This window comes from Procambarus clarkii, chromosome 46, assembly GCF_040958095.1.
Source record: "Procambarus clarkii isolate CNS0578487 chromosome 46, FALCON_Pclarkii_2.0, whole genome shotgun sequence".
Taxonomy (NCBI): Eukaryota; Metazoa; Arthropoda; class Malacostraca; order Decapoda; family Cambaridae; genus Procambarus; species Procambarus clarkii.
In genome coordinates, this window is record NC_091195.1 from 11,450,734 (window position 1) to 11,475,278 (window position 24,545).

Consider the following 24,545-nt stretch of genomic DNA (forward strand, 5'->3'; position numbering starts at 1 on the left):
CCACTACCCTCCTCCTTCTCTGCACCACTCCCCTCCTCCTCCTCTGCACCACTACCCTCCTCTTCCTCTGCACCACTACCCTCCTCCTCCTCTGCATCACTACCCTCCTCCTCTGCACAACTAGCCTCCTCCTCCTCTGCACCACTACCCTCCTCCTCTGCACCACTACCCTCCTTCTCCTCTGCACCACTACCTTCCTCCTCCTCCTCTGCACCACTACCCTCCTCCTCCTCTGCACCACTACCCTCCTCCTCCTCTGCACCACTACCCTCCTCCTCCTCTGCACCACTACCCTCCTCCTCCTCTGCACCATTTCCCTCCTCCTTCTCTGCACCACTTCCCTCCTCCTCCTCTGCACCACTACCCTCCTCCTCCTCTGCACCACTCCCCTCCTCCTCCTCTGCCCCACTACCCTCCTCTGCACCACTATCCTCCTCCTCTGCACCACTACCCTCCTCCTCCTCCTCTGCACCACTACCCTCCTCCTCTGCACCACTACCCTCCTCCTTCTCTGTACCACTCCCCTCCTCCTCCTCCTCTGCACCGCTACCCTCCTCCTCCTCCTCTGCACCACTACCCTCCTCCTCCTCCTCTGCACCACTCCCCTCCTCCTCCTCTCCACCACTACCCTCCTCCTCTGCACCACTACCCTCCTCCTCCTCCTCACCACTACCCTCCTCCTCCTCTGCACCACTATCCTCCTCCTCTGCACGACTACCCTCCTCCTCCTTTGCACCACTACCCTCCTCCTCCTCCTCTGCACCACCACCCTCCTCCTCCTCTGCACCACTACCCTCCTCCTCTGCACCACTAGCCTCCTCCACCTCTGCACCACTACCCTCCTCCTCTGTACCACTACCCTCCTTCTCCTCTGCACCACTACCTTCCTCCTCCTCCTCTGCTCCACTACCCTCCTCCTCCTCTGCACCACTACCCTCCTCCTCCTCTGCACCACTACCCTCCTCCTCCTCTGCACCACTACCCTCCTCCTCCTCTGCACCACTTCCCTCCTCCTTCTCTGCACCACTTCCCTCCTCCTCCTCTGCACCACTACCCTCCTCCTCCTCTGCACCACTCCCCTCCTCCTCCTCTGCCCCACTACCCTCCTCTGCACCACTATCCTCCTCCTCTGCACCACTACCCTCCTCCTCCTCCTCTGCACCACTACCCTCCTCCTCCTCCTCTGCACCACTACCCTCCTCCTCCGCACCACTACCCTCCTCCTTCTCTGTACCACTCCCCTCCTCCTCCTCCTCTGCACCACTACCCTCCTCCTCCTCCTCCTCTGCACCACTACCCTCCTCCTCCTCCTCTGCGCCACTACCTTCCTCCTCCTCCCCTGCACCACTACCCTCCTCCTTCTCTGCACCACTCCCCTCCTCCTCCTCTGCACCACTACCCTCCTCCTCCTCTGCATCACTTCCCTCCTCCTCCTCTGCACCATTACCCTCCTCCTCCTCTGCACCACTACCCTCCTCCTTCTCTGCTCCACTACCCTCCTCCTCTGCACCACTACCCTACTCCTCCTCTGCACCACTCCCCTCCTCCTCCTCTTCACCACTACCCTCCTCTGCACCACTACCCTCCTCCTCCTCTGCACCACTACCCTCCTCCTCCTCCGCACCACTACCCTCCTCCTCCTCTGCACCACTATCCTCCTCCTCTGCACCACTACCCTCCTCCTCCTTTGCACCACTACCCTCCTCCTCCTCCTCCTCTGCACCACCACCCTCCTCCTCCTCCTCTGCACCACTACCCTCCTCCTCTGCACCACTAGCCTCCTCCTCCTCTGCACCACTTCCCTCCTCCTTCTCTGCACCACTTCCCTCCTCCTCCTCTGCACCACTACCCTCCTCCTCCTCTGCATCACTCCCCTCCTCCTCCTCTGCCCCACTACCCTTCTCTGCACCACTATCCTCTTCCTCTGCACCACTACCCTCTTCCTCCTCCTCGGCACCACTACCCTCCTCCTCTGCACCACTACCCTCCTCCTTCTCTGTACCACTCCCCTCCTCCTCCTCCTCTGCACCACTACTCTCCTCCTCCTCCTCTGCACCACTACCCTCCTCCTCCTCCTCCTCTGCACCACTACCCTCCTCCTCCTCCTCGCACCACTACCCTCCTCCTTCTCTGCACCACTCCCCTCCTCCTCCTCTGCACCTCTACCCTCCTCCTCCGCACCACTACCCTCCTCCTCCTCTGCACCGCTATCCTCCTCCTCTGCACCACTACCCTCCTCCTCCTTTGCACCACTACCCTCCTCCTCCTTCTCTGCACCACCACCCTCCTCCTCCTCCTCTGCACCACTACCCTCCTCCTCTGCACCACTAGCCTCCTCCTCCTCTGCACCACTACCCTCCTCCTCTGCACCACTACCCTCCTTCTCCTCTGCACCACTAGCCTCCTCCTCCTCTGCACCACTACCCTCCTTCTCTGCACCACTACCCTCCTTCTCCTCTGCACCACTACCTTCCTCCTCCTCCTCTGCACCACTACCCTCCTCCTCCTCTGCACCACTACCCTCCTCCTCCTCTGCACCACTACCCTCCTCCTCCTCTGCACCACTACCCTCCTCCTCCTCTGCACCACTACCCTCCTCCTCCTCTGCACCACTTCCCTCCTCCTTCTCTGCACCACTTCCCTCCTCCTCCTCTGCACCACTACCCTCCTCCTCCTCTGCATCACTCCCCTCCTCCTCCTCTGCCCCACGACCCTTCTCTTCACCACTATCCTCCTCCTCTGCACCACTACCCTCCTCCTCCTCCTCTGCACCACTACCCTCCTCCTCCTACTCTGCACCACTACCCTCCTCCTCCTCTGCACCACTACCCTCCTCCTCCTCTGCACCACTACCCTCCTCCTCCTCTGCACCACTTCCCTCCTCCTTCTCTGCACCACTTCCCTCCTCCTCCTCTGCACCACTACCCTCCTCCTCCTCTGCACCACTCCCCTCCTCCTCCTCCTCCTCTGCCCCACTACCCTCCTCTGCACCACTATCCTCCTCCTCTGCATCACTACCCTCCTCCTCCTCCTTAAGAGATGGGTGTGAGGAGTAACCAGGTGTGGGCTTCAGTGTTCCCTTTCATCTGCAGGTGTGGGTCGGGAGAGTAGCCAGGTGTGGGCTTCAGTGTTCCCTCTCATCTACAGGTGTGGGTGTGGAGAGTAGCCTGGTGTGAGCTGCAATGTTCCCTCTCATCTACACGTGTGGGTGTGGAGAGTTGACAGGTGTGAGCTGCAATGTTTCCTCTCATCTACAGGTGTGGGTTGGGAGAGTTGCCAGGTGTGAGCTGCAATGTTCCCTCTCATCTACAGGTGTGGGTGTGGAGAGTTGCCAGGTGTGAGCTGCAATGTTCCCTCTCATCTACAGGTGTGGTTGTGGAGAGTTGACAGGTGTGAGCTGCAATGTTCCCTCTCATCTACAGGTGTGGGTGGGGAGAGTTGCCAGGTGTGAGCTGCAATGTTCCCTCTCATCTACAGGTGTGGGTGGGGAGAGTTGCCAGGTGTGAGCTGCAATGTTCCCTCTCATCTACAGGTGTGGGAGGGGAGAGACTCCTGCGAGGACTTCACCGGAGGGGCGTCACTGGTGATGACCTTACGATTAGGATCCGGGACAGTGAGGAGAACAAGAAGTACCTCCGAGCGCTCGGTGCGTCGCTTAACAATTTTAATAGTGTTAATATATGGTAGATTGTTGAGACCTGCCTCACGAGACCAATAATGTACAAGGACACATCTACGAGGAGCTGGTTGTTGAGACCTGCCTCACGAGACCAATAATGTACAAGGACACATCTACGAGGAGCTGGTTGTTGAGACCAGCCTCACGAGACCAATAATGTACAAGGACACATCTACGAGGAGCTGGTTGTTGAGACCTGCCTCACGAGACCAATGTAGATGTACATTATATGACAATGATTATGATGTACATCTCTCAATGAGATGATTACATCTCATCAAGTATTAGATGTACATGTGTAGATGTACAGTAATCTACAGATGTACATGTGTAGATGTACAGTAATCTACAGATGCACATGTGTAGATGTACAGTAATCTACTGATGTAGAGGCACAGTAACCTACAAATGCACATGTGTAGATGTACAGTAATCTACTGATGTAGATGTACAGTAATCTACAAATGCACATGTGTAGATGTACAGTAATCTACAGATGTACAAGTGTTGATGTACAGTAATCAACTGATGTACACGTGTAGATGTACAGTAATCTACAGATTTACATGTGTAGCTGTACAATAATCTACTGATGTACACGTGTAGATTTACAGTAATCTACTGATGTACATGTGTAGATGTACAGTAATCTACAGATGTGCATGTGTAGATGTACAATAGTCTACAGATGTACATGTGTAGATGTACAGTAATCTACAGATGTACATGTGTAGATGTACAGTAATCTACAGATGTACATGTGTAGATGTACAGTAATCTACAGATGTACATGTGTAGATGTACAGTAATCTACAGATGTACATGTGTAGATGTACAGTAATCTACAGATGCACATAACATTGAGACCAATGTCCTCCTACATACGAGGACCTCGCTGGAACTCTTACCACTGGCGGGTTTATCAAAGTTTTATCACAAGTTGGGTTTAGTAAGACATACAACAAGACCATGTGTATGTTTGTGGTTTGTATAAGATTTTGTGTGTTGGTTGTATGATAAATATATCCAAAGGTTACTTGATCAACCAGGCTGTGACTTTAGGCTGTGAGCAGACGTGTCTAACAGCCTGGATGACCAGAGCAGCAAGCCATAGCGGCTTGGTCGGTGACCAGACCAGGAGACATGGTCGGTGACCAGACCAGCAGCCAGGAGACATGGTCGGTGACCAGACCAGCAGCCAGGAGACATGGTCGGTGACCAGACCAGCAGCCAGGAGACATGGTCGGTGACCAGACCAGCAGCCAGGAGACATGGTCGGAGACCAGGGGTGATGGTCCTGTAACACCGCTCTATTGTAACACCGCCCTACAATGCACCACTATAATGGAACACCACTATAATGGAACACTAAACTATCCTGAGTAACACTTCCTCATCGGTTGCACTTGATAACACTGTTATGAGCTGACATATGATGGTTACACCGGAACCAAAGGTACACTGCCAATAAGGAAATGCTAACACAAGGATTAAATACGCTGCCACCATCTGCCTTTGACCATTGAAACTATATCAAGCAACGAGGCAAGAAACATTGCTTGACGTGGAGAGTACTTTCTATGACTGTCATTAATTTTGAAAACGGTTGTCAGCAACTATATCCAAAAGGCTAAGAGGATTCAACAATTGACACAGACGGGAAATTTAACGAGTTTATTGAGACCAAAATTATGTCAAACACCACTTATAAATGCTACTCTAACACTGGCAAAAAGTTAAGAAATTTGGACATGGAACAAAACCTCAGAGATCACACACATTACCTTAAGACCTCTGTCTCTCCCTGGCTGAGATGTTCTTCACAGCCCCGCTCTCGATCCCGGTGTACCGCACTCTCTCCTTCCTATGTTCCTACAGGCCCTCTATATACAACCCCCACAGGGGGGAGGGGGAGATCTGCTGTTGCTACCCATCAAAAGTGTACAAACACTCAAGAAATATTTCAATAAGCTTGTTTGACATTCACCATACACTCTTCAAGAGAGGAGTTATTAATTACGTGTGTGGCTGACCTCTGACCTGGCCAAAAGGGGGAGATCCAGGGATGTTTACACATAAGAATCTGGAGTCTAATTTCCTTGCATGAAATATTACATACTTGAAACTATGCTGACTAAGACTAACCCAGGAATTTTTAATCAATATACAAGATAAACCGGAGGTCATCTGGGCTGACCTCTTGGAGAAGGCTTCCCTGGGTGTGAACTCTGAGGGGGGGGAGGTCCTGGGTGTTACAGTCCCCAGAACGACCAACTGGTAGACTACAAGTGGGTGGTATGAATGTGTATGATGGTGGATTAAAGGATCTCTTGTGTCGGCGATGAGTCACAATAACGTGGCTAAAGTATGTTGACCAGACCATTCTCAAGTCGATTGTGACAATCGACTTGAGAATGGTCCAGGACGGACCGAAACGTCGTCGTCCCTTCATCTTCTAGTGTGTGGTCTGGTCTACAAATTTCTTGTGTCCATTGTAAGAATGAGTTTTTATGCTGTAGTATTAATGAACTTTGGTACGCAAGTGGTATGGATAAGTTTTGTTATATTAATGATATCAATAATTTGTTTATACTGGATATATGAACAGATATGGTATGCTGATGGCATGAATATGTTTTAGTATGCTGGAGGTATGAATGAGTTTTAGTATGCTGGAGATACCTTCCTTGAGGTTGTTTCGGGGCTTAGCGTCCCCGCGGCCCGGCCTCTTCATTGCTGGACTGGTCAACCAGGCTACTGGACGCCGCTGCTCGCAGCCTGACATATGACTCACAGCCTCGTTGATCAGGATCCTCTGGATACCTGATCATCCAGGTATCTCGAGTGTTCATGAGTGTTCTGTCATGAACACTGTGAGAGGTTGGTCAGTTATGCCCCTTATGTGTACTGAAATAGTATAAATATAGTGGAAGGGATAGATAAGCTGCCTTCCAGTCTGTAGTGGAAGGTGTAGATAAGCAGCCTTCCAGTCTGTAGTGGAAGGTATAGATAAGCAGCCTTCCAGTCTGTAGTGGAAGGTATAGATAAGCAGCCTTCCAGTCTGTAGTGGAAGGTATAGATAAGCAGCCTTCCAGTCTGTAGTAGAAGGTATAGATAAGCAGCCTTCCAGTCTGTAGTGGAAGGTATAGATAAGCAGCCTTCCAGTCTGTAGTTGAAGGTATAGATAAGCAGCCTTCCAGTCTGTAGTGGAAGGTATAGATAAGCAGCCTTCCAGTCTGTAGTGGAAGGTATAGATAAGCAGCCTTCCAGTCTGTAGTGGAAGGTATAGATAAGCAGCCTTCCAGTCTGTAGTGGAAGGTATAGATAAGCAGCCTTCCAGTCTGTAGTGGAAGGGATAGATAAGCAGTCTTCCAGTCTGTAGTGGAAGGTATAGATAAGCAGCCTTCCAGTCTGTAGTGGAAGGTATAGATAAGCAGCCTTCCAGTCTGTAGTGGAAGGGATAGATAAGCAGCCTTCCAGTCTGTAGTGGAAGGTATAGATAAGCAGTCTTCCAGTCTGTAGTGGAAGGTATAGATAAGCAGCCTTCCAGTCTGTAGTGGAAGGGATAGATAAGCAGTCTTCCAGTCTGTAGTGGAAGGTATAGATAAGCAGCCTTCCAGTCTGTAGTGGAAGGGATAGATAAGCAGCCTTCCAGTCTGTAGTGGAAGGTATAAATAAGCATTTGTTTGCTGATTTTATGAATAAGTTTTGGTATGTAATTGATATATTAGCATTTTCTACACTTTATTATCAATATGACTTTATTTACTATTGTTTATTGGATCACTATTATTAGTCTTGGATCTTTATTTGTTAAGGGATCTTAGTTATTGTAACATTTTAAGGATTTTAGGCATTGAGAATTTTTGTCTGACTTTTATTCTGCCTTAACCATATTATCCTCAAGATCAAGCAGGAGCATTTATACACCTGTGTTATTTTAAGTTGCTTAATGTACAACTAAATACAGTAAGTTGCCTATTGCAATTTACCATAATGCATTAAGCAGCTTACTGTACATATGTTTTTTAGTATTATTAGTATTCTTTTGTAAATTTGCTCTAATACAGTAGCTAGCTTTTGGGCACTTACTTTATTACAGTAATTAACGTCCTGTACAAGATATTTCATACAGTATGCAGCTTACTGTTCAAGTAGTTTAATACAGCAAGTGTCCTTCTGCACACTTAAATGTACAATTACTATAGTAAAGAAACGGCAATATGTACACCTCCTTTGATACAGTAAGTAGTACTGTACTATATTTTTTATAGTACAGTACAGCAAGTATTAAAGTAAATACATGCATTATCTGAAATAAAGCAACATATAAGTTTAAACAATTTAAACACTTTTATTTTCACTCATTCTCTGAGGCCTGTTGTTTGGAGGTATTAACTTGCTAATGGCTATGATATGACTTTTTCAACAGAAACAGAGTAAGACAAATCCGAGTGATAAACGTTGCCAATGGTCCTCAGGACTCTGGCCTGAGACCTGTCTTGTTTACCGTATATATAAACCATGTTGATACAACACTCAAGTGCAACATTACCATAGTTGTCAATGGTCCTCAGGACTCTGGCCTGAGACCTGTCTTGTTTACCGTATATATAAACCATGTTGATACAACACTCAAGTGCAACATTACCATAGTTGTCAATGGTTCTCAGGACTCTGGCCTGAGACCTGTCTTGTTTACCGTATATATAAACCATGTAGATACAACACTCAAGTGCAACATTACCATAGTTGTCAATGGTCCTCAGGACTCTGGCCTGAGACCTGTCTTGTTTACCGTATATATAAACCATGTTGATACAACACTCAAGTGCAACATTACCATAGTTGTCAATGGTTCTCAGGACTCTGGCCTGAGACCTGTCTTGTTTACCGTATATAAACCATGCACATAAACAATAATTAAATTTTCCTAATAAATTAAGAAAACTTAAAATCTTTACAAGAAGACTTAGGATTTTAAAATTTAACAAAACATTTGCATATGCTGGTCAATACTGTCTATGCTAAGTTTAATATTATTTTTACTTTCCTTTAAATGACTGGAGAGGAAAGTCTCATTTTGATAATTTTCTCATTGATGGTGACCTAACTGGTCACATCTGAGGGTATAAGACTCAGTGATTGTGACAACCTATCCTGACATTTTCCTATCATAGTCACTTTCACTATACCTCACTGTACTGTGAGGTATAGTGTTGTTGTTGACAGTGTTGGCAACTGTTGCTACTGACAGTGAGAACAGTAACCAACCTTAAAACATTTAAACTGGGAGAAAGTCACTATTGCTGACCTGAAGAAACTTTGAGTGTGGGTTTAACAGAAAACTTGATAATATTCATATATCAATTATTGCAACTGTCAACACAAATCTTCAGTGTAATATCTATCAAAACAGTTTCAATTACTCTTTTTTGCATTTGTCATGTCAGTGGTGGTTAAGGAAGGGGAGAGAGAATCCTTCTAAAAAACTAATAGAAGAAGTTATGCCTGGTTGGAATTGTCACGTTAAATAATTCCAAATTACATCTATTATTGGGATACTCTGTGGCAAGATGCTGGGTGTCCCAGAGATGGCTGGGATACCCTGTGGCAAGATGCTGGGTGCCCCAGAGAAAGCTCGGATACTCTGTGGCAAGATGCTGGGTGTCCCAGAGATGGCTGGGATACCCTGTGGCAAGATGCTGGGTGCCCCAGAGAAAGCTCGGATACTCTGTGGCAAGATCCTGGGTGTCCCAGAGATGGCTGGGATACCCGGTGGCAAGATGCTGGGTGCCCCAGAGATGGCTGGGATACCCTGTGGCAAGATGCTGGGTGCCCCAGAGGTGGCTGGGATACCCTGTGGCAAAATGCTGGGTGCCCCAGAGATGGCTGGGATACCCTGTGGCAAGATGCTGGGTGCCCCAGAGATGGCTGGGATACTCTGTGGCAAGACGCTGGGTGCCCCAGAGACGGCTGGGATATTCTGTGGCAAGATGCTGGGTGTCCCAGAGATGGCTGCCTGTCCCAGACCAGACCAAGAACTAGTGATCTAACCATCATATTATCAACAGGATTTAAGACAAAACAAATATTTTACAGTCAAATGATTTCTGATTGCCTTTAAAGACAAACGGTTTATGAATTTCGTGATGAAATTATAAAATTACGAGAGAGAAAGGAAGGTCTTTCAAGATTCCTCTGGGCCTGTATTACATGTAATACTCTCAGAGATAAGTATTCTACACTATACAGCAGCGCTGTATACAGGACACGAGACTGAACCTGACCTTACTACAGTTCTCTGTTAGATCTGTTTATATTTGGCTACTAATGTTTTAATATTGAAATAAATTTATTTCAAAATGTATTTCATGTTTTGAAATTAAAATAAATTTATTGAGATATAAATTACACACAGAGAGTTGAAGCAGCTCAAGCTATTCTCACACCGTTCAGTCCAATGTGTTCATATTTACCTGAATTTGCCTGAGGGCCACTATCTCTCGAGTGGCCTCGACGAGGACAGAACGATCAACAAATTCTTCAACATTTTAAGTTTCGATGAGTTCAGCCCTGTCATGTCTGGTTTGCAGTGTTGTTAACCCTGTAAACTCTCAACTATTCCTCGTATGGGAGCCCACTTAGAGCATAAAGGCATAAACACACAACGGCATAAAGCCCAGGAACTCCCGCCATCTACAGGGACGTCCGCGCCTTGGCCCCGCCCACCTCTCTCAGGATTGGTGCGCCAGCCAGCCAATCACAGCCGGCCGGCCGCTCAGCAGCCAGACTTGCTCTCAGTCAGCTACAAGTTCTCTCGTCGCCAAGTCGCGCCGTTGAGGCTTTGGCAATTGAACTGTGACCCAACCAGCTCTACAGACGCTTACAGCAGAATGATGTCCAAATAAACCCATCCCACCCCTCCTCATCCTTACCCCCCCCCATCCTCCTCATTCTCTCCCTGCCTGTACAACAACACTCCACACACACACTCACACAATACACAATGCACAACCTACTAATCATAGAATTAAGATGTGAATAAGGCTGTCTTTCTAAACTGTTTCTACCTCTTGTATTTCGCCATTCCAAACGATCATTCCCGAGCGGTAGCCAAAACTGGGTTCTTGAAATTCTCGCGAAGGTTTGATCGGGCAACTAACAGCCTTGTAGCAGGCTTAGGCTATCGATAGGTTCAATTACCAACTGTTCAAGTAGCTCTAGTTGCCTAACAACCAGAAGTTAGCAGCCTCGGCCGAACTAACACCCACCAGCCACTTAGTCTACCAAGACACAACACAAACCTCCACCTTAGTATAGATTAGACTAGGCTTCCTGGCCCCACAAGGTCATGGCGGCCAAAGTCAGCTTCACTGACGAATCTGGCCAGATTCGTTCTCCAGCCCAACTACTTGAAGCAATTCATGAGATCACCCAGATTACCTACAAAAAATGTGTTCAAAATAACAACTGGAGCCATCTTGTTGGTACACAATGCAGACCTTCCAGAACTCCTTTCGACCGACAGTCTGAAGAAACTATTAGAGAAGGGGATCACAGTCTACCCCCCGGCCGACTTCCAAGCCAAACGCATCATCTTTGTACATAGGATCCATGACATCATCATGGATCACTCAGTTGACGAGATATCTGCAGAAATCGGGAGAAAAAACAGTGATATTAAAATAATTCAGGCCCACTGGTTCACAACTCAATCCCACAACAACCAAGTACTGAAGCTAACTCTGCCTTCACCAGAGCAAGCAGCACAAGTCTGCAACCTTGGCGTTTCTGCATTTGGGATCAAGTCTGGCCCTGACCAAATCACCGTACAGAGGTTTCACAAGCTCAAACAATGCTTCCAGTATGACCACTATTCCAGTGCATGCAACATTGAGATCCCCAAGTGCAGCAGGTGTGCAGGGGAACACAACTACAGGGAATGCACAAGCCCAACACCCAAATGTGCACTATGCAATGGTGCACACATTGCAATCTCTCATTTGTGTCCTCATAGACAGGATGCAATCAAGCAAGCAAGGGAAACGGTGACAACAGCCCGTCAACAAGCAGCAATCACCATTCCTGCCCCTCCTCCACCAGCAAACGCCTGGGGTAACCCCAACCAACAACAGGCCCAATTCCCAGGGTTGCGGGCCCAGTCGGTCGATCAACGGGGACACCAAAGCAACCAACACCTCAATGACCCCACAGTTATACCAGGGCAAACCCAGAACCATCCACAACAGGCCTCAACATCTAACCTTCTCGCACCAAACCCCGATCCTAATCCCAGCTTAGGAGCTAAACTCCTAACATTTGCCCAAATCACATTTCCAAACAACCCAGTGAAGCTCCTGGATTTCTGGAACTCACTCAGGATGGACAATGGCCTGTCCCATGTCCACATGCCCGAGGACTCGCTGGCCTACCTGTTTCCTAACAACACAACAGCCGCTGGCCAGGCCCAAGCACAACCCAACAACCCCAACCCAAGTACTCTCCGCCCCAGGCCTCATCCAACGCCCAAGAGACACCAGACTCCCAGAATCACCCCGGCCCCTCCACCCCGACAAACTAGCAAACACCCAGGTCCACCCTTCCTACAGTAGTCCCAGACAGGATTATACTCAAAGCCCTCACAAGCACCCTTGCCATAAGAAACCCTAGACGCAATCAGCGCCTCACACACCGCAGTTCCACACACCACTGTTCTAAGAGGCTCAGGGCCAACACTAGCAGCCGAAGCTCATCCTCTGAGGACAGGGTAAGGGCAAGCAGCCCCCCTAATACTCCCTCTGTGAGTGACTCTAGCACTACAGACGTGGACATCGAGAACAGTAGCGACAACAAAGACCCCTCAATTGCACAGCAACGTGTGGAAAACTCCATCCAACCCCCTGCCGGAACCAGGAACATGATCCCTGGCCCAAAAGACCTACACACACATCAGAAGCCAAACCGAAGTTAACAACACTGGCATTCGAGCCAAACAAACACATACGACTCACAACCAATAATGAGGATCACCATTCTTCAAGTGAATATCAGACACTACTTCAACAACAGATACCTCCTCACCCTGGAGGTAGCCAGACTTAACCCAGATATTATCTCACTCAATGAAACAGCGGCTAGACAGGACCAGCATACCTCACTTTGGGGATATTCCACTAGGGAGGTCAACAGGGGGATGCACAGCGGGGTGGCAATCCTAATAAAGAGAAGGCTTTTCTACCGCCCCATCCTCATAGAAGATGACCACTTCCTTGCAATAGAATTCACCACCTCACACGGCCCCCTAATCGTCTGCACCGCATACCTACCCCCAGGACTCACTTACTTCCCCTCTATCCCACTCAACAGGCTGCTCGACAGGTCACTCCCAACTATAATTGCCGGAGACCTGAATGCCCACCACCACCAGGCATTATTCAACGCTCCTACCAGAACAGACCTAAAAGGCTGACAGCTCTTCAATTTAATGCAAAACAGAGACCTCTTCTTCGAAGGCCTCCACTTCAAGACATTCTTTGCTGGCACTGTGAGTGGCTCCCCTGACATATTACTGACCAACAGAGACTGTGACCTGTTCTACTGCAGAGTAACCCCAGGCAAGAACGTGGGATCGGACCACATCCCTGTGGTCACCATCCTCTAAGCTACCCCCTTCTGGTTTGTGACACCTCCCAGGCCCAGACTGGAAACCATGCGAGCCTGGGACTATGACACCTTCCTCACTGACGACCCCATCATCGAGTTTGACAACCTACCCACCCAAACAATAGACCAAGCAGTAAATACCATTCACAACCGAATCCAGCTTGCAACTGAGTCCATCTGTGAAAGATCCACCACAAGGACCCACCACCAATATAAACCGACCCAAGAAATCAGAGGTAAAATGAATGACTACCAACGAGCATGTCAAAGCCACTACCAAACTGGCCAGCCACCAGTGTTGTCCCTACAAACACTCAGACGGGAAACCATAGACCTAACACTAAATCATAAGATGGAACCTTTGTGAGATAGGCCAGCCAATACAAAAAGGAGCCGGGAGCCTTCTGGCGTAAGATCAGACAGCTCTTGGGATCGGCTAAACCCAGTCTCACACGCCTAGTACACACATTCCTGGAAAAAATGACGAGGAACAACAGGAAAAAATAAAAGACCCACAAGAACAGGCTGACCTCATTGGTGCAGTATGGAAAAAAGACACTCACGGCTTCAAACAGCAAAGCCTTCAACAACATTCACTTCATCCGTGTCAACCAATGGACAACAGAAAACGCCACCTCCCTTCTCAGCACCCCCTTGATAGACCTGACAACCCTCCAAGACGACCACCCACTAACAAGACCCATAACTATGGTAGAGATGAGAGGAGTCATTAAAAACATCCAAGATAAGGCCCCACGATCATCGGCGATCAAAGCAAAGCAGATCAAATTCCTAGCAAGCAATTTTCTGCAATCCCTACTCAACCTATTCAATGCCATGCTGGCTTCTGGTCACATTCATTTAGCTTTCAAATCGGCCAAGATGATATTCATTCCCAAACCCAAGAAAGACTCCCACCAGCCTGGCAACTACCATACAATCTCCCTCTTAGATACAATACGCAAGTGCTTTGAAAAATTCATGTCCAACCGTCTCAACTACTACATGGAGTACAACAACCACTTCACAGAAAAACAGTTTGGCTTTCGAGCACAAAGGTCAACCTTGCACGCAATAAACAATCTACGATGCTGTGAGCTCAATTCGCCAGAAAAAAACAGGTAGTCCTGATTGCGACGAGGGACGTCCACTAGGCCTTCGACAGCGTATAACACGATGGTCTGGTGTACAAATTAGCAGAATTGCCAGCCCAAAACTGGACCCTCTTCAGGCTGATCAGAAACTTCCTAAAGAACAGACAAGTTACTCCCAGTTTCAAGGCGAAAGCTGCAGCAGTCTTCACCCCAACAGCTGAAGTCCCCCAAGGGTCGTGCCTGAGCCCGGTCCCCTTCAAATTTTTGTAAATGTCCTGCCCCAACCGGAGTACAGGGACACCATTATTGTCCAATTTACGGACGACGAAACACACGTAATAACATCTAACCCAAGTAGCCAAGCAGCCAAACATGCAACTGTAACCCGTAAGACGAACATAGAACTAACCAGGACTGCTAACTGGGAAAGAAAATGGAGGATCATCTCTAACCAAGAAAAGATATAAATAAGCACTGTCAGATGTATGGCCTTCTCAATTGAAAACGAGGGGGGGTTAAAGATCAGGGGTGAACCCATAGCCATCTCAAACTCCAACACAGTGCTCGGATACAACTTCAACAGACTACTCAACTCCACCCAGTACGTCTCCCAGAAGACAGCGATGGCTAGGGGTTCCCTGTTGAGGCTCTTCCGCTTTAGGCAAGCCCCATCCCACATCAAGCTCCACCTGTACTGAATGATAATAAGGCCTAGCCTGGAGTACCCTTACGTCCACCTGAACCTTACCAACAAAACCAACTTGCTGAAGATCCAACGGGTACAAAATAAAGCACTTCGGTTTGCAGAGGGCCTGTCACTGATGGATATGGTAAGAACAGACCAACTCCATGAGACACTCAACATGATGCCAATGAACATCAGTCTCAGCTACCTGGCCAGAAGGCAGCTGTACCGCATGAAACACATGTACCTCCCAGACCCCGAAGATCCCTACGAAGCAATAAACATCACCAGTGACTACGAGATCCATGAACCACCACACAGGACCAGAAGAATAACTTTCTAGCAAAAAGTGATCAGACACATCCATGATCAGGCCTTCCCAAGACCTCAAATACTAAGTGGCCTTCTAGACGACCCAGATGAGTGGCCCATCCCGGACCCGATCTATAACTAATAAAGAATTAAAAAAAAATTAAATAAATAAAAATTAAAAAAAATAAAAACAACCAAAACCTTTTTTGTGCTACCAGAAGAGTAACTACCCTGATGTTGCTAAGATTAAACTCTTGCAGCCAACTCCACCTAGGGCTTCCAGACACCAGCTAGGACACAAACACTAGCCACCCAGCCAAAGTACTGGCAACCCAACACACCACAAACCCAAACAAACGACACTCACATGTCAACCCATGGTGGACAGGCCACCGAACTTTCTAACCTTCTCTCTCTCAACACCCGCATCCTCTTCCAGAACTTCCCCTCCCCATACCCTCTACCTCCCCCAACCTTTCCAAACCCTTTGGACATCAAAGAAAAGAAAGAAAAGAGCCCACTTAGTTCAGGAATGATTATCTTGCCCGGTGTTGAACTTTTCCTTAAGCAGATGTACCTTTCTGAAGCTGAGGTCTCCATGCTTCGATACAATAATACAAGGACAAGAGATTTATACGGCTGAAAAATAGTTAAAAAAGGAGAGTGGTGTGTGGCAGTGGTGGAGAGTGGTGTGTGACAGTGGTGAAGAGTGTTGTGTGAGTGGTGGAGAGTTGTGAGTGGCAGTGATGGAGAGTGTTGTGTGGCAGTGGTGGAGAGTGGTGTGTGGCAGTGGTGGAGAGTGGTGTGTGGCAGTGATGGAGAGTGGTGTGTGACAGTGGTGGAGAGTGGTGTGTGACAGTGGTGGAGAGTGGAGTGTGACAGTGGTGGAGAGTGGAGTGTGACAGTGGTGGAGAGTGGTGGAGAGTTGTGAGTGGCAGTGATGGAGAGTGTTGTGTGAGTGGTGGAGAGTGGTGAGTGGCAGTTGTGGACAGTGGTGTGTGAGTGGTGGAGAGTTGTGAGTGGCAGTGGTGGAGAGTGATGTGTGACAGTGGTGGAGAGTGGTGAGTGACAGTAGTGGAGAGTAGTGTGTGACAGTGGTGGAGAGTGGTGTGTGACAGTGGTGGAGAGTAGTGTGTGTGACGGTGGTGGAGAGTGGTGTGTGCCAGTGGTGGAAAGTGGTGTGTGACAGTGATGGAGAGTGGTGTGTGACAGTGGTGGAGAGTGGTGAGTGAGAGTGGTGGAGAGTGGTGTGTGGCAGTGGTGGAGAGTGGTGTGTGACAGTGGTGGAGAGTGGTGTGTGGCAGTGGTGGAGAGTGGTTTGTGACAGTGGTGGAGAGTGGTGTGTGACAGTGGTGGAGAGTGGTGTGTGGCAGTGGTGGAGAGTGGTGAGTGACAGTGGTGGAGAGTGGTGAGTGACAGTGGTGGAGAGTGGTGTGTAACAGTGGTGGAGAGTGATGTGTGAGAGTGGTGGAGAGTGGTGAGTGACAGAGATGGAGAGTGGTATATGAGTGCTGGAGAGTTGTGAGTGGCAGTGGTGGAGAGTGGTAGTGATACTACCCTACTCCTCCTGCTCCTCCTCTGCACCACTACCCTCCTCCTCCTACTCTGCACCACTACCCTCCTCCTCCTCTGCATTACTACCCTCCTCCTCCTCTGCACCACTACCCTCCTCCTCCTCTGCACCACTACCCTCTTCCTTTGCACCACTACCCTCCTCCTCCTCTGCGCCACTACCTTCCTCTTCCTCTGTACCACTACCCTCCTCTTACTCTGCACCACTAACCTCCTCCTCTGCACCACTACCCTCCTCTTCCTCCTCTGCACCACTACCCTCCTTCTCCTCTGCACCAGTACCGTCCACCACTGCACTACTACCCTCCTCCTCTGCACCACTACCCTCCTCCTCGGCACCACTACCCCCCTCCTCCTCTGCACCACTACCTTCCTCCTCCTCTGCACCACTACCCTCCTCCTCTTCTGCACCACTACCCTCCTCCTCCTCTGCACCACTACCCTCCTCCTCTGCACCACTACCCTCCTCCTCTGCACCACTACCCTCCTCCTCCTTTGCACCACTACCCTCCTCCTCCTCTGCACCACTACCCTCCTCCTCTTCTGCACCACTACCCTCCTCCTCCTCTGCACCACTACCCTCCTCCTTTGCACCTATACCCTCCTCCTCTGCACCACTACCCTCCTCCTCCTCTGCACCACTACCCTCCTCCTCTGCACCACTACCCTCCTCCTCTGCACCACTACTCTCCTCCTCCTCTGCACCACTACCCTCCTCCTCCTCTGCACCACTACCCTCCTCCTCTGCACCACTACCCTCCTCCTCCTCTGCACCAGTACCCTCCTCCTCTGCACCACCTCCTCCTCTGCACCACTACCCTCCTCCTCTGCACCACTACCCTCCTCCTCCTCTGCACCACAATCCTCCTCCTTCTCTGCACCACAACCCTCCTCCTCCTCTGCAGTACTACCCTCCTCCTCTGCACCACTACCCTCCTGCTCCTCTGCACCACTACCCTCCTCCTCCTCTGCACCACTACCCATCCTCCTCCTCTGCACCACTACCCTCCTCCTCCTCCTTTGCACCACTACTCTCCTCTGCACCACTACCCTCCTCTGCGCCACTACCCTCCTCCTCTGCACCACTACCCTCCTCCTCCTCCTCCTCTGCACCACTACCCTCCTCCTCCTCTGCACCACTACCCTCCTCCTCCTCTGCACCACTACCCTCCTCCTCCTCTGCACCACTACCCTCCTCCTCCTCTGCACCACAACCCTCCTCCTCTTCTGCACCACTACCCTCCTCCTCCTCCTCCTCTGCACCACTATTCTCCTCCTCTGCACCACTACTCTCCTCTTCTGCACCACTACCCTCCTCCTCCTCTGCACCACTACTCTCCTTCTCTGTACCACTACCCTTCTCCTCATGTGCACCAATACCCTCCTTTTCCTCTGCACCACTACCCTCCTCCTCTGTACCACTACCCTCCTCCTCTGCACCACTACCCTCCTCCTCCTCCTCTGCACCACTACCCTCTTCCTCCTCCTCTGCACCACTACCCTCCTCCTCTACACCACTACCCTCCTCCTCCTCCTCTGTACCACTACCCTCCTCCTCCTCTGCATCACTACCCTCCTCTTCCTCCTCTGCACCACTACCCTCCTCCTCCTCTGCACCACTACCCTCTTCCTCCTCCTCTGCACCACTACCCTCCTCCTCCTCTGCACCACTACCCTCCTCCTCCTCCTCTGCACCACTACCCTCCTCCTCCTCCTCTGCACCAATCCCCTCCTCCTCCTCCTCTGCACCACTACCCTCCTCCTCTGCACCACTACCCTCCTCCTCCTCTGCACCACTACCCTCCTCCTCCTCCTCTGCACCACTACTCTCCTCCTCTGCACCACTACTCTCCTCCTCTGCACCACTACTCTCCTCCTCTGCACCACTACCCTCCTCCTCCTCTGCACCAATACTCTCCTTCTCTGTACCACTACCCTCCTCCTCCTCCTCTGCACCACTACCCTCCTCCTCTGCACCACTACCCTCCTCCTCCTCCTCTGCACCACTTCCCTCCTCCTCTGCACCACTAGCCTCCTCCTCCTCTGCACCACTACCCTCCTCCTCTTCCTCTGCACCACTACCCTCCTCCTCCTCTGCATCACTACCCTCCTCCTCCTCCTCTGCACCACTACCCTCCTCCTCCTCTGCACCACTACCCTCCTCCTCCTCTGCACCACTATCCTCCTCCTCCTCCTCCTCCGCACCACTACCCTCCTCCTCCTCTGCACCACTACCCTCCTCCTCTGCACCACTACCCTCCTCCTCCTCCTCTGCACCACTACCTCCTCATCCTCTGGACCACTACCCTCCTCCTCCCCCTCTGCACCACTACCCTCCTCCTCCTGTGCACCACTACCCTCTTCCTTCTCTGCACCACTACCCTCCTCCTCCTCCTCCGCACCACTACCCTCCTCCTCCTCTGCACCACTACCCTCCTCCTCTGCACCACTACCCTCCTCCTCCTCCTCTGCACCACTACCCTCCTCCTCCTCTGCACCACTACCCTCCTCCTCCTTTGCACCACTACCCTCTTCCTCCTCCTCCGCACCACTACCCTCCTCCTCCTCTGCACCACTACCCTCCTCCTCCTCTGCACCATTACCCTCCTCCTCTGCACCATTACCCTCCTCCTCTGCACCACTACCCTCTTCCTCTGCACCACTACCCTCCTCCTCTGCAAGTCTACAATTCTCCTCCTCGTTAAGAGATGGGTGTGAGGTGTTGCCAGGTGTGGGCTTCAATGTTCCCTCTCATCTACAGGTGTGGGTGTGGAGAGTAGCCAGGTGTGAGCTGCAATGTTCCCTCTCATCTACAGGTGTGGGTGTGGAGAGTAGCCAGGTGTGAGCTGCAATGTTCCCTCTCATCTGCAGGTGTGGGTGGGGAGAGACTCCTGCGAGGACTTCACCGGAGGGGCGTCACTGGCCGTAACCTTACGATTAGGATCCCGGACAGTGAGGAGAACAAGAAGTACCTCCGAGAGCTCGGTGCGTCGCTTAACAATTTTAATGATGTTGATATATGGTAGATTGTTGAGACCAGCTTCTAGAGACCAATAATGTACAAGGACACATCTACGAGGAGCTGGTTGTTGAGACCTGCCTCACGAGACCGATGTAGATGTACAGTAATCTACAGATGTACAGTAATCTACATATGTACAGTAATCTACAGATGTACATGTGTAGATGTACAGTAATCTACAGATGTACATGTGTAGATGTTCAGTAATCTACAGATGTACAGTAATCTACAGATGTACATGTGTAGATGTACAGTAATTTACAGATGTACAGTAATCTACAGATGTACATGTGTAGATGTACAGCAATCTACAGATGTATATGTGTAGATGTACAGTAATCTACAGATGTACATGTGTAGATGTACAGTAATCTACAGATGTGCATGTGTAGATGTACAGTAATACACAGATGTGCATGTGTAGATGTACAATAATCTTCAGATGTACATGTGTAGATGTACAGTAATCTACAGATGTGCATGTGTAGATGTACAGTAATTTACAGATGTACGTGTGTAGATGTACAGTAATCTACAGATGTACATGTGTAGATGTACAGTAATCTACAGATGTACATGTGTAGATGTACAGTAATCTACAGATGTACATGTGTAGATGTACAGTAATCTACAGATGTACATGTGTAGATGTACAGTAATCTACAGATGTGCATGTGTAGATGTACAGTAATCTACAGATGTACATGTGTAGATGTACAGTAATCTACAGATGTGCATGTGTAGATGTACAGTAATCTACAGATGTGCATGTGTAGATGTACAATAATCTTCAGATGTACATGTGTAGATGTACAGTAATCTACAGATGTGCATGTGTAGATGTACAGTAATTTACAGATGTACGTGTGTAGATGTACAGTAATCTACAGATGTACATGTGTAGATGTACAGTAATCTACAGATGTACATGTGTAGATGTACAGTTATCTACAGATGTACATGTGTAGATGTACAGTAATTTACAGATGTACGTGTGTAGATGTACAGTAATCTACAGATGTACATGTGTAGATGTACAGTAATCTACAGATGTACATGTGTAGATGTACAGTTATCTACAGATGTACATGTGTAGATGTACAGTAATTTACAGATGTACGTGTGTAGATGTACAGTAATCTACAGATGTACATGTGTAGATGTACAGTAATCTACAGATGTACATGTGTAGATGTACAGTAATCTACAGATGTACATGTGTAGATGTACAGTTATCTACAGATGTACATGTGTAGATGTACAGTAACCTACAGATGTGCATGTGTAGATGTACAGTAATCTACTGATGTACATGTGTAGATGCACAGTAATCTACAGATGTACATGTGTAGATGTACAGTAATCTACAGATGTACATGTGTAGATGTACAGTAATCTACAGATGTACATGTGTAGATGTACAGTAATCTACAGATGTACATGTGTAGATGTACAGTAATCTACAGATGTACATGTGTAGATGTACAGTAATCTACAGATGTACATGTGTAGATGTACAGTAATCTACAGATGTACATGTGTAGATGTACAGTAATCTACAGATGTACATGTGTAGATGTACAGTAATCTACAGATGTACATGTGTAGATGTACAGTAATCTACAGATGTACATGTGTAGATGTACAGTAATCTACAGATGTACATGTGTAGATGTACAGTAATCTACAGATGTACATGTGTAGATGTACAGTAATCTACAGATGTACATGTGTAGATGTACAGTAATCTACAGATGTACATGTGTAGATGTACAGTAATCTACAGATGTACATAACATTGAGACCAATGTCCTCCTACATACGAGGACCTCGCTGGAACTCTTACCACTGACGGGTTTATCAAAGTTTTATCACAAGTTGGGTTTAGTAAGACATACAACAAGACCATGTGTATGTTTGTGGTTTGTATAAGTTTTTGTGTGTTGGTTGTATGATAAATATATCCAAAGGTTACTTGATCAACCAGGCTGTGACTTTAGGCTGTGAGCAGACGTGTCTAACAGCCTGGATGACCAGAGCAGCAAGCCATAGCGGCTTGGTCGGTGACCAGACCAGGAGACATGGTCGGTGACCAGACCAGCAGCCAGGAGACATGGTCGGTGACCAGACCAGCAGCCAGGAGACATGGTCGGTGACCAGACCAGCAGCCAGGAGACATGGTCGGTGACCAGACCAGCAGCCAGGAGACATGGTCGGAGACCAGGGGTGATGGTCCTGTAACACCGCTCTATTGTAACACCGCCCTACAATGCACCACTATAATGGAACACCACTATAATGGAACACTAAACTATCCTGAGTAACACTTCCTCATCGGTTGCACTTGATAACACTGTTATGAGCTGACATATGATGGTTACACCGGAACCAAAGGTACACTGCCAATAAGGAAATGCTAACACAAGGATTAAATACGCTGCCACCATCTGCCTTTGACCATTGAAACTATATCAAGCAACGAGGCAAGAAACATTGCTTGACGTGGAGAGTACTTTCTATGACTGTCATTAATTTTGAAAACGGTTGTCAGCAACTATATCCAAAAGGCTAAGAGGATTCAACAATTGACACAGACGGGAAATTTAACGAGTTTATTGAGACCAAAATTATGTCAAACACCACTTATAAATGCTACTCTAACACTGGCAAAAAGTTAAGAAATTTGGACATGGAACAAAACCTCAGAGATCACACACATTACCTTAAGACCTCTGTCTCTCCCTGGCTGAGATGTTCTTCACAGCCCCGCTCTCGATCCCGGTGTACCGCACTCTCTCCTTCCTATGTTCCTACAGGCCCTCTATATACAACCCCCACAGGGGGGAGGGGGAGATCTGCTGTTGCTACCCATCAAAAGTGTACAAACACTCAAGAAATATTTCAATAAGCTTGTTTGACATTCACCATACACTCTTCAAGAGAGGAGTTATTAATTACGTGTGTGGCTGACCTCTGACCTGGCCAAAAGGGGGAGATCCAGGGATGTTTACACATAAGAATCTGGAGTCTAATTTCCTTGCATGAAATATTACATACTTGAAACTATGCTGACTAAGACTAACCCAGGAATTTTTAATCAATATACAAGATAAACCGGAGGTCATCTGGGCTGACCTCTTGGAGAAGGCTTCCCTGGGTGTGAACTCTGAGGGGGGGGAGGTCCTGGGTGTTACAGTCCCCAGAACGACCAACTGGTAGACTACAAGTGGGTGGTATGAATGTGTATGATGGTGGATTAAAGGATCTCTTGTGTCGGCGATGAGTCACAATAACGTGGCTAAAGTATGTTGACCAGACCATTCTCAAGTCGATTGTGACAATCGACTTGAGAATGGTCCAGGACGGACCGAAACGTCGTCGTCCCTTCATCTTCTAGTGTGTGGTCTGGTCTACAAATTTCTTGTGTCCATTGTAAGAATGAGTTTTTATGCTGTAGTATTAATGAACTTTGGTACGCAAGTGGTATGGATAAGTTTTGTTATATTAATGATATCAATAATTTGTTTATACTGGATATATGAACAGATATGGTATGCTGATGGCATGAATATGTTTTAGTATGCTGGAGGTATGAATGAGTTTTAGTATGCTGGAGATACCTTCCTTGAGGTTGTTTCGGGGCTTAGCGTCCCCGCGGCCCGGCCTCTTCATTGCTGGACTGGTCAACCAGGCTACTGGACGCCGCTGCTCGCAGCCTGACATATGACTCACAGCCTCGTTGATCAGGATCCTCTGGATACCTGATCATCCAGGTATCTCGAGTGTTCATGAGTGTTCTGTCATGAACACTGTGAGAGGTTGGTCAGTTATGCCCCTTATGTGTACTGAAATAGTATAAATATAGTGGAAGGGATAGATAAGCTGCCTTCCAGTCTGTAGTGGAAGGTGTAGATAAGCAGCCTTCCAGTCTGTAGTGGAAGGTATAGATAAGCAGCCTTCCAGTCTGTAGTGGAAGGTATAGATAAGCAGCCTTCCAGTCTGTAGTGGAAGGTATAGATAAGCAGCCTTCCAGTCTGTAGTAGAAGGTATAGATAAGCAGCCTTCCAGTCTGTAGTGGAAGGTATAGATAAGCAGCCTTCCAGTCTGTAGTTGAAGGTATAGATAAGCAGCCTTCCAGTCTGTAGTGGAAGGTATAGATAAGCAGCCTTCCAGTCTGTAGTGGAAGGTATAGATAAGCAGCCTTCCAGTCTGTAGTGGAAGGTATAGATAAGCAGCCTTCCAGTCTGTAGTGGAAGGTATAGATAAGCAGCCTTCCAGTCTGTAGTGGAAGGGATAGATAAGCAGTCTTCCAGTCTGTAGTGGAAGGTATAGATAAGCAGCCTTCCAGTCTGTAGTGGAAGGTATAGATAAGCAGCCTTCCAGTCTGTAGTGGAAGGGATAGATAAGCAGCCTTCCAGTCTGTAGTGGAAGGTATAGATAAGCAGTCTTCCAGTCTGTAGTGGAAGGTATAGATAAGCAGCCTTCCAGTCTGTAGTGGAAGGGATAGATAAGCAG

At 48.6% G+C, this 24,545-nt stretch overlaps 1 protein-coding gene across 1 annotated transcript in view; it reads left to right on the forward strand.

The window, feature by feature from the left end:
* Positions 1 to 8,030, forward strand: part of LOC138350640 (uncharacterized) — a 65,160-nt gene extending 57,130 nt beyond the window's left edge. Inside the window, exon 2 of the mRNA XM_069301695.1 lies at positions 3,533 to 8,030. Coding sequence (XP_069157796.1) covers positions 3,533 to 3,687 — 155 coding nt within the window. The 3' untranslated portion in view covers positions 3,688 to 8,030. The remainder of the gene's footprint in view (positions 1 to 3,532) is intronic.
* The last annotated feature ends 16,515 nt before the right edge of the window (positions 8,031 to 24,545 follow it).